Below are 11,350 nucleotides of genomic sequence, written 5' to 3'. Positions count from 1 at the left end.
CAGTACATGTGCTCGTTCTTTTTCCTCTTCAAACGTAATTTGGATATGATCTCTGTCCACCATTTCCAAGCAGATTTCATTCTTTGTTTGCCATAGTCTATGCACTTCTGCACTTAGGTCTTCTAGCTGTAGTTTGTGCCCTCCATATATCTTACCCACAAGAGTGAGCGGTCCATTTACTTGGTCTGGACCATTTATACAATCCAGTTCAATCACCCTTTGTGCTTTCTTCCTGAAGAATAGATTAAACATGTTCTGCTGAAGCTCCTCTATTCTCTTGTTTCCTTCCATTATCATATCTGTATCTTGGTGTTGTTCCACGCTAGATTCCATAGATGCTTTCCCAAGCTGATAAAGTTAGATGTCCATAGATGCTTTCCCAAGCTGATAAAGTTAGATGTAGAAAAAGGATCAGGGGTTCTCCTACTTCCTATATGAGAAGTGAACTTAGGACGGCTAAGAGGTTACACGCTGTAGGATAGATGAAAGAGAAGAGTTTAAGAGAGAAGCTCTGTTTTCGCCCACAGGAGAGGCCATTAGAGTGCTACAAGTTGGCTTAAGAAAACACTTGAACAACAGAACCCGCATCTCCTCAAATTCGCTTCTTTAGCATAATTTGGCTCACTTGGACAGTATTTAAAAAATTATCCACTGAGTTACTCTTGAGTTATTGCACTGTTGGTAAACTAAACCATGAGGAATGCATTGCAACTGTGCTCTGCTGTACTGTAATGCACAGATTCAATTTTGCACTTGTTTTCGATTTTGTTAGTTAAAAAACTTGTTTGAACGGTCCTTTGAAAATCTGGGCATAAGCATCGCCGTAAATTGGGATTACTAATCCTTAACTTCCACATGTAACAGCGAAAGCCAAAAAACACATCTTAAATTCTTCATATGGAAAAGTTAAATAAATAAAACAAACTCTCCCAAAAGCATATGTCGCAAAGTAACCTGAGCTCAGGTTGCATAAGCTTCTAAGTAAAGGTAATGCTGCAACCAAATATTTTCAAATAGAAAAATAAAAACCTCATGGGTACCAAATCAGTTCCATTGATGTCTAAACTCCTAAGAATAACTAACAAAACATTTAACAAAATAACATAAGGATGGTTTCCAAGCTGATCAAAATAGATGATCATACAAGAACTGATAACCCTTGCTTTTGGGGAATACCGACAACCTTTTTGTTCCCAGGGAAGGCATTACGAGATATATCAACAAGGGACTTGAAGCTGCATGGCTCATGCATTGATAACTCAGACAGAACCTTTCTGTTAAGTTGGATGTTTTCCTTCATAAGTCCATGCATAAAATTCCCATAATTCACCTGACAAAGATGGGAAAAAGGAAAAAACAACCAGAGATCAACATTACAGCATAAACATTTCCTTGCCTCCTTGGCATCCCAGCAGTTCAAATACGGTACAACAGTTTGATCAAATGCAGTTGCTGAGTGAAAAAAAAAGAAAAAGAAAATGCAAATCATCCACGTGGTTTACCTCTCAACCTAAACAAAAACTGCCTAGTAATAAAGGTAGTATACAACTATACATGAAGGTGGTCAAAAAGTTCAACAAATCAACAGTCTGCATGATTAACCACTTCCACAAAACTTTCACAATATCTCGAATTTTTTTCTATTTTTTTCTTTGAAACGCATGTATGCATCCTTCATTGAAAAATATTCCTAAAAACTCAAATAAATCATTTTTCTTCAGTAATACTGCTTGATTCTCAAGAAAACCTGCTTAGTGGTCGAGAATTTCAACTATCTGGATTTAAATACAAGAAATATATTCATTAAAAATTAAATACAAGAATTGTCTTTTACTAATCCCGGGTGATTTTTTAAATGCAAATTTGAAACTAAGATTTAAATGTCACCAGACATACGTTTATGACTCAACTAAAACGTAAAAGAATATTTTCCTGTAAGAACAACAACCAAAATCCTTCTTTTTTTTTTCCACAAGACATTGCATGGAAGGGATAGCAACAACAGAAAAAAGATGTGGACGACAGGAAATGGAAGTCTTTATAGTAAAATTTGAGAACTGGAACTATGATGGTATACTGTTGTTTTAGGAAAAAAAAAAGGAAGGCTCGATTTGTGGATGAACACAAGAGAATACTTTTCAATTAACTGCTTTTCCTAAAGTATTATTGATATGCGTATCTGAATTCAACTGAAATTCTGGTTTAAATAAGTAGACCTCATAACTTAATCTAATATTTTAAAACATGATATTAGACATTTGATTCCCTAACTAAATCTAAAGTAAGATTCAGAGACACTCAAAGACAGACACAAATGTATTGTGACCTACATGTGCTCAAGTATTGGGTCTGCTTTCTCCAACTCATAAAAGAAATATGAAAACTTACTAGGTAACCAACATGCTTGATTCAAACAACCATACAACAATAAATAGTGGGTATGAGATTCACAATTTCCAAGCTCAAAATTCCTCTCCTCTGGTCTTTTCCCTTTCTCTTTGGCATTTCACCTTCCTTCAAACAACTATTCGAGGCCATCCATTTGCTATTTTGCCTACTTGTCATCGAAGACCTTATCCACTATTATACACATCTATCTCCTGTTTCCGCTTCTTTCTTCTTCCTCACCTTCTTTCTCTTTTAGGGTTAGAAGAAAGAATCCTAACGACAAAACATTTGAACGACATTGTGTCCGTGTAAGACAGTTTTTTTTTAATAACATATGGAATCTTGATGTTAGATAGTGAATCTTACGTGGTTCTTAAACTAACTAGTATACTGCAAAGCAATGGGAGTGAGAGAGAGAGACCGCGGCTTTGGGTGGGTGAAGAAGGAGGAGAGAGAGATATTGGAGAGAAGAATGAATGTTTGGCGAAGAAGATGAGAAAAGAGAATGAGGACAGACAGAAACCTACCAAATAGAATTTTGGGCCACATGCCCCTCCCCCAGCCTAGATCGTTCACTCCACTCACTTGATAATCCATAAAAATAAACAACAAAACCTGATAAACGTTCTTCTGTGTTATACAAGTAAGAACAAGAAAGGAGCGACGAACCTCTTAATGAGAAAAACAAAAATATGAACCCGATCCAAACTACACCAAACACCATACCCTTTTCCTCACTGATTCTTACAAACTAGTAAGATTGTCTAAAAAGCAAGTGATACATTTGAATTTTCCATTAATTTCTTCACGAAAGCATTTGAGTTCCCATTTAATATTTAGGTACCAAGTGTTGCACAATTGATACGAATGAAAAATATATGAGAGCTAAAGCTAATAATCTGCTCTATAATGAGTAAAGTAAAAAAACTTACTCCATGCAAGCGGCTACCGGCATTTATACGTTCAATCCAAAGAGAACGCATATCCCTTTTCTTGGTACGACGATCACGATAAGAATACTGTAAAGCTTTCTCCACTCTTTCTCTTGCTATTCTAATACAATTCTTGGCTCTTCCTCTAAACCCTTTTGCTAATTTAAATATCTTCTTCTTGTTCATCTTTTCTAACTAAATATTAATGAAAATGAAGTTAGTAAATGAGATATTGAAATGACGAGAAAATGATTTCGAATTTGTTACTTACCGGTTGGAGGCGAGAGGGTTTTGAGAAGTGAGAGAGATGACTGACTGCTCGAGTGGTTTAAGAAGATTTTAGGCTGTCACCAAGCCCAATACAATCCCGATTGTAGGCCTCCAAGCCCACTTTGATTTTCTACATTGAACCAAATTATACCTGGTTGGGGACTTGGGGGTGAATGTTTGTCTTTTCTTTATTTAGTTTCAATGGAAAATTTGTACCAAGAAAACCATTAAGATTTGTTGAAGACTTGAAGTGGATTGTTATATTGCTTTAGGAAGATAGAGTTCTAATACTTCTATGAATATAGTCAGATAGCAAGAGAATCCATATTACATATATCATATCATTCACACATAATACATGTCTCCACTCACTGAACTGTAAGGAAACAAATAGAGGACAGAAACACCGCGATTGATTACATGACCATCATTCCTTCAAACCAATAAACCGCTATCTAACAACTATTAGTTACTAGTTTCGACTCCCCATTTGAGCTCCTTTTAACCTTGAGGGGTAGCACAACTGGTCCGGCCTTGAGTTTGCTCTCCAATGGTCACTAGTTCGATTCCCCTCCCCGGGATTAGTCGAGGTGCTTAAGCTGGCCCGGACGCCTGATTAGCAAAACAAAAGTATATAATACGATTACAGTAAATATGTGTTGAGTAACTATAATCCAACACACTAACATAAATTATTATCCTAATTAAGTGTTAACGAACCATGTAAAAAGTGAGCTTGGAGTGCTCGTGAGTATCTTGAGTTTGAGCTTGATTTTCAAAATGCGCTCAAACTTGATTCATATTATTGAATGAGCAGAGTGAGAGTTGCTCGCGAGCAACTCGGCTTGATCACCAGCCCTAACCTTCAAAGCAATATTACGCAGTTTAGGATAAGTATTTGTGGGCACGGAAACCTCTTTAAAAATTTTGGTTGAAGAATTTCCATTCCCATTATTTATTTTTTGGAATCTTCATCCAGTATTTCAAATACTTGTGTGTTGTTTAGTTCCCAATTTTCTATTAATTGTTTTTGAAGTCCCATTTTGATGAGCCACCACTTAATTGCAAGTGAGGTATTTTTGAGGTTTAACCTCTAACATAAAGTGAGATTAGTTTAATGTATTTGCATCAAGTTTTTTCTTCGTAAAGGCTTTTGTGTTAGGAGGGCAGGACTCACCCAAATTTCACACATTGTTTGAGGTTAGTTCAATGAGTTTGCATCTAGTTTTTCCGTTAATTATTTTTTTTTGAGGTTTTGACTATCCAAATATATTTTTTTGAGATTATCAATTGCCTAAACTTTGTTTTAATTATTTTTTTAAGATTAGTTCCAGTTTTATGTTCCCAAATTTATAAAAATTTTTTTTTGATTAGGTTTTGTGAAACCGAATTTAAAGAGGTGTCCTTTGCATCCATCTATGATTTTTGATGTTAGTTTGATGTATAAACATCCAAGTTTTGATGTTCATTAATTATTAATCCAGTTTAATGCAGAGTATCCATGACGCAATTTTAGAACTTTATTTTTTAAGATTAGTTTAATGCTCGATTTTTGCATCCGGTTCCGATTTTCCGCAAATATTATTTGAGGTTAGTTCTACGATTTGCATCCATTTTCCAAATTAATTGTTTTTGTTGAAGTTTCATTTCACCCCTATTTTAAAATATTTGTCATTACGGATAATTTTTTTTTTTTTTTTTCTATTATATATTTTGTATAATTATTTTTAACTTCTTTGAAGCCATGATATATTCTTATATTCGAAATAAGTTGAAATAAATTCGGTGTTTTATCATAGATACTAAAATTGTATGATTTGTTATATTTAAATTAGTTTATATAAATCACCTATTTTTAGTTTTTTTTTTTATTTGATCAAATATAAGATTAGTTTTTTGGCTATCGCCTATTTTTAACCATTTGAAAATCCACTGTGTTTGATTCAGAAGAAATCACCTATTTTTTTAGTAATTTTTTTTATTTGATCAAATATATGGAAGGGAAATCTTTCAAACTTCCAAATATAAGAATTAGAAATGCACTCAAACTCTTCAAAGATCTTTCATATTAGAGTTAAAATTAAATTAAATTAAATTAAATTAAAAAAAAAAAAAAAAAAAAAAAAAAAAAAAAAAAAAACTAACTAACTCTCATATTAGTCTTCTATTGTTTTCTTTTATATATAGATAGTAGATTTGTGGGCATGGAAACCTCTTTAAAAAAGGGTTGAAGAATATTCTTCTCGTAGGGGTGATCCCACTCCAGTGCATCCCACCACTCTTTGCTTGCTCTGATTTCTTTGAGTGTAAGTGGTAAAAATTGATGCTCTGCGCTGAACTGAGGAAGTCTCTTCAGTTGAACACATTTAACTACTACAACTTTTTGAAGACAGTCACAAGCCATCACTCCCTTCCAGATGCTTTCCAGTTTGGGTAATTCCTTCAACCACAGTATCTGTAACCTAGGGACTCTGATGGTACTAGTAGTATTGTTGGTGCTCCATTCTCCAGAATCTTCGCCTGCTGTCAGTAGTTCCTCCATTTTCCTACATCTACAAACAGTAATCACTTCAAGGTTTGGGCAGTGCTGCAATGACTTAGTTGAGAATAGGGTCTTCAACTCATGACATGCGTATACTTCAAGCTTCCTCAAAGACTTACAAACTGTTATCCCCGACCAAAGCCTCTTCACTCTTACCTTCTCCAAATGTATGAATTGTAAGTTTGGCAGCGTGATGATAATACTACTATTACTACTGTAGCTCCCCTCACTCTTCTCTTGTTTCCCTTCACCCTCTATCTCTTCATCTTCTGATGCTATTATTATTTCTTCAAATTCACCACAATCAACGACCCTAACCTGCTCAAGCTTTTGGAATTGCTTGGACAAGTTAGACGAGAACAAAAACCTGACATTGGGACATTTCTCGATTTCCAACATCTCCACGTGCTGTAGAAGATGGCCCTTCTCCTCTGTCACGTCTTCTGAACACATTATGTACTCCATTTTCTTGCAGGCGATGATGCGACACTCTCTCAAATCCCTTGCTTCCTTCAAGCACGATAGTTCTGAAAACCTTGTGAGATCATTAAACTGCTGAATGCGGAGGTACTGAGTGTTTTGAGGGAGCACAAGGGAATTATCAGGAATTCGATGGATCTTGTTACTTACTGACACAAGTCTCTTCCAATACAAATATGAGTTTTCTAAACTAAGCATCTTCAACTCCATATCTCGCCATTCATTAGGGTCCACCACCATGAAATTGAACCTATTCAAACCTTTGGTAATCTGAGAGTTGATAATGAAGTTGGACAAACAAGGGAAGTGGACGGTAAGATTTTCCATTTGTCTCAAGCTTAGCAAATCCTCCAAGGAAGTAATTCCACTTTCTCTTTCTCGGAGGTGATCCAAGCATAACTCTTGGAGGAGAGAGAACTTTAATATTAATACGATGGGTACTTCTCTCAAATCTGCTTGCCAAAGATCCAGGATTTTGAGATTAACTAGTGCTTCCATCCCCTCAGGCAGTTCAGTAAGAGCACTTAAGTCCAGTCTCAATACTTCCAGCAATTGGAGCTTGGCCACTGATGGGATTCTCTTCAATTGCTTACACCTGGACAATAATAACACACGGAGATTCACCAACTCAGAGATTGAATCCGGCAATACCTCTAATTTAGTCTCAGATAAATCAAGAACTCTAAGACCAAGCAGGTGCACGAAGAAATCTCTCGTTATACTCTGTAATGGATTTTGTTGGAGTAGTAAGGTGGAGAACCCAGGGCACTTGGGACTAGAGTATATAGCTTTTATTTCATTCCACATCAGTGAAGCCTTTTCAAGATTTTCAGCCCATTCAGCCACATCAGGTATTTCTTCCAATTTTGTGCCTGCTCTAATCAACACATTTTGACTGGTGTCAGTGATCTTGAGGGCCATATCCCTTAATAAATCGTGCATTTTCACATAAGAACGGGGACCTAGAGTGCTACTTTCTAACATGCAACTATTTCTTAATTTGTTCAAAATAAACTGTGCTCTGTCAACCTCATCCTGCCTACCCCGTTCCTTAATTAGTGCCTCATTGATCCAATAATCAATCAAGTCTCCCTCTGGGATTTTAAAATCTTCAGGATACAACGCACGACATAAGAAGCATTTTTTAATAATTTCATTCCCCAATTGATCAAAACTGAATTTCAAACATTTGGAAACTTTCCCATGTCCATGACCCAACAAGTAGAGTCCCTCATGTCTTTCAAGGCAAATCTCCACTCTCGAATGTCATCCTTCCCTCTCATAGCTCCACCAGTCGTGATGATTGCAGGGGCAAACGATCACATTCATCAACTATAAGCTTCGCAATCTCTGTTACTTCTGGTGTGAGGACATTGCCAATTTTAGCCACAAACAATTCCCATGATTCCTCCTTAGAAAGAAGTTCAACTTCAACTCTTCTTTGACATCCCATCCTGTGGCATACTTCAATAGACCTCGTAGATAATGCGAGCTTGCATCTATTGGCTTTTGTGGGCTCAGGAATTCCTATCTCGTATAGAAAAAATGCATCCCACATGTCATCCAAGATGAGCATTACTCTCTTTCTTCTTTCTAACTCTCTAAGCAGCAACGCAGACCTTTTCAATAAGCATTTTTCTGTTGAAAAATCTAGACCAATTGCCTTTGCAATATCATCTTGTACCTTGTGGATATTTGAATTTTTGGAAACTGTGACCCAAATAACTTTATCAAAATAAACTTTTTCTTCAAGGAGCCGGTTATTAATCTTCATCAAAATTGTCGTTTTGCCAATCCCCCCCATCCCAAAAACACCAATTTTCCTGACTTCATCATCCATTAAGCACCCCCATACCATCTCCAAGTTCTTCTCAGCTGTAGTTTTCCCAACAATTCCTGGTGTTGGCATTGGGATTCCCTTCTCTTGTATCTGAATTGCCAAAGAGTCGTCAGAGAAGCTTTTGTCGAGAAGCTTGGTAGCATCCACGGTTCTCTCTGAAATTCGTCTTCTCAGATTCAATCTCAAGTGGCAGTTAGGCAACACACCTATCAGGCATATTTTCCCTACCCTGGTTTCCTCTTCAATGTCATTTATATCAAATATGGCATTTCGGACATTCTTCAACCAAGTTTGTACCTCCCTCGTGGGTTTCTTTCTATGTTCCTGTTCTTCCTTGTGCAGTCTCACGGTTATATCAGTCATCTTGTCACTCAAGTCTCGTCTTATATTTCTCAGCATTTCAATTTCTTTTGTGGGGCTTTTCATATACTTCCAATGCTCATTTAAAAATGTGTACATGCAGTAACTCAAAGCACAAGTAACGATGGTGGCAACAACTGCTGCAAGAGCCTCCATAACTGGCATAAAACAATTAAATAGGTAAGATTCAAGGCAGAACAGTGGGATCCAATTACAAGTTTTTCTTAACTCCCAACGTTTTATTCACTAACAAACCAGCTATTGTAACCTTGATACGGCAGTAGCTACCTCCACAGGTGGCTGAACACAACGTAAAGTTTAGCTCATTTTATGCTTTTTATGTTGATCAGGTAATCTGGTTTGGATATTAACAGTCATACATGCTACACGATGGCTAAGAGATAAAATTGGTACTTGTAGCTTGAGTGGATTCAAACTCACAAACAATAAAAAATCATAATGAGTAACAATAAGCAAAATTGGAAAGAAATGTTCTAACCTTCTTCAATGAAAGCTTCTTTCTATGATGACTTAACTTCTTGATCACTCCTTTTTTTTTCCAATATTTGTGCTCACTATACAAACAAACAAATCAAATATTGAACAATGCAAAATACAGCATTAATAATAAAAAAGTGACTTCGAGACCAACTGACCTGATCACCTGAAGCATGGATTCTTGATTTATCTTCACACGCATTGATCCAAGTCATCCAACTAAGGGAAGCTCAGAGCACTTGCAAAAGAAATAAGAAATACTTTGAAAAGCAAACAATGTGTGAAACTAAAGTAGACAGGCGACCAAGCTTAGTGGTGTAGGACTGGTTACTCGAGCATGTCCTTCCAATATAGAGTTTTGTAAATAAATACTCAACCAACCCAAAAAGTTCCGATTATGGGCCTCCACGTCAAGTCTCTATCTATTATCTATCTATCTATTTATATATTTATATATACTAGCTTCCGAACCCGTCCTACGAACGAGTGTCGTTATATTAAATTATTCTAAAAAATATTAGCAACTATTTATAGCTATGAAATATGAAAATTATATTAATCATTTGTTTAAATTTTTTGCACCACTCTCTATCAAACGAAAGCACCAAATCTTAGTAAAACCCGTCGATTTATTTTGGTTGTTATGTTTAATAATAGAAGTTTGATTGAAATTTTGTGAGAATGCTCAATGTGGCGAAGATGATATTGAAGCTACATAAATAGCAATACATTCTCAATCATAATAAAATAATTATAATAAGCACTACTTAAAATGCAAAACTATACTTGTTGAGATATTATATTCTCCCTATATATAATACAACTATATTTCGATGTTATTTCAATGCATTTGCATCAAGTTTCTAATTTTACGTTAATTATTCTTTGATGCTAGTTCAATGTATGTAATTGGATCAAGTTTCCGATTTTCCATTAATTATTCTTTGAGGTTAATTCAATGTAGTTGTATCAAGTTTTTTATTTCCCGTTAATTATTATTTAAGGTTAGTTTAGTGCAATTGCACCAACTTTACGATTTTCCGTTAGTTATTCATTAAAATTAATTCAGTGCAGTTCCATCTAGTTTTCAATGTTTCGTTAATGACTATTTGAGATTAGTTAATTGCATTTGCATTAAGGTTCCAATTTTTCGTTAATTACTCTTTGATGTTAGTTTAATACATTTGCATCCAGTTTCTGATTTCTCGTTAATTACTTTTCGAAGTTAGTTCGCATCTAGTTTCCAATCAATTTTCGGTTATTTATGCTTTGAGGGTAGTTCGATGTAGTTACATCCGGTTTTCGATTTCTAGTTAACTATTCTTTAAGGTTATTTTAATGCATTTGCATCCAGTTTCTGATTTTCCGTTAAATATTCATCAAGGATATTGCATCCAATTTATGATTTCCCGGCCTGTTAGTTAATATATGATTTTAGTTTAATGCAGTTATATCCAGTTTTCTATTTTCCGTTAATTATTCTTTGAGGTTAATTCAATGCAGTTGCATCCAATTTCTGATTTTCCATTAATTATTTTTCGAGGTTAGTTTAATGCATTTGCAGCAAGTTTTCGATTTTCCGTTAATTATTTTTTGAGGTTTGTTCAATGCAGTTGCATCAAATTTATGATTTCCCGTTAATTATTCATTAAGGTTAGTTCAGTGCATTTGCATCCATTTTTTTTTATGTTTATATATTTGTTAATTAGTCTTTAGATTAGTTCATTATATTTGCATACAATTTTTTGATTTTTCATTAATAACTCTTTAAGGTTAGTTCAATACATCTGCATCTAGTTTATGATTTATGATTATTTATGCTTTGAGATTTTAATTAGTTCGATGCAATTTCATCCGATTTCTGATTTCTCGTTAACTATTATTTGAGGTTATTTTAATGTATTTGCATGTAGTTTCTGATTTCCCGTCAATTATTCTATGACGTTAGTTCAATGCAGTTGTATTTGGTTTTTGATTTCCTGTTAATTATATTTTGAGGTTAGTTCAATGTATTTGCATCCAGTTTCTGATTCATCGTTA

At 35.1% G+C, this 11,350-nt stretch overlaps 2 protein-coding genes across 2 annotated transcripts; both read right to left on the bottom strand.

Moving 5' to 3' along the window:
• Nucleotides 1-872: 872 nt before the first annotated feature.
• On the bottom strand, nucleotides 873-3,731 carry LOC147479338 (uncharacterized). The gene is made up of 3 exons (XM_086578271.1): nucleotides 3,592-3,731; nucleotides 3,321-3,515; nucleotides 873-1,330 (listed from the first exon to the last, which is right to left on the bottom strand). Exons 2-3 carry the CDS (start codon nucleotides 3,504-3,506, stop codon nucleotides 1,139-1,141), a joined length of 378 nt encoding a protein of 125 aa, XP_086434397.1. The 5' UTR covers nucleotides 3,507-3,515; nucleotides 3,592-3,731; the 3' UTR covers nucleotides 873-1,138.
• Nucleotides 3,732-4,358: 627 nt separating this feature from the next.
• Nucleotides 4,359-9,633, bottom strand: LOC147479337 (disease resistance protein RPS5-like). The gene is given in 5 exon segments (XM_086578270.1): nucleotides 4,359-4,504; nucleotides 5,803-7,886; nucleotides 7,888-8,970; nucleotides 9,312-9,387; nucleotides 9,469-9,633. Coding segments are annotated over 3 exon segments (3,282 nt in total). The 5' UTR covers nucleotides 8,969-8,970; nucleotides 9,312-9,387; nucleotides 9,469-9,633; the 3' UTR covers nucleotides 4,359-4,387.
• Nucleotides 9,634-11,350: the final 1,717 nt, after the last annotated feature.

This window comes from Coptis chinensis, chromosome 8, assembly GCF_015680905.1.
Source record: "Coptis chinensis isolate HL-2020 chromosome 8, ASM1568090v1, whole genome shotgun sequence".
Taxonomy (NCBI): domain Eukaryota; kingdom Viridiplantae; phylum Streptophyta; class Magnoliopsida; order Ranunculales; family Ranunculaceae; genus Coptis; species Coptis chinensis.
This window is presented reverse-complemented; position numbering and strand designations above follow the sequence as displayed.

Bases quoted from the DNA above. Each gene is read 5' to 3' on its own strand.
- LOC147479338 (XM_086578271.1), bottom strand. From the start codon at position 3,506: ATGAACAAGAAGAAGATATTTAAATTAGCAAAAGGGTTTAGAGGAAGA. The intron at 1,331-3,320 runs GTAAGTTTTTTT...CATCTTTGTCAG, and splicing joins CCGGTAGCCGCTTGCATGGA to GTGAATTATGGGAATTTTAT.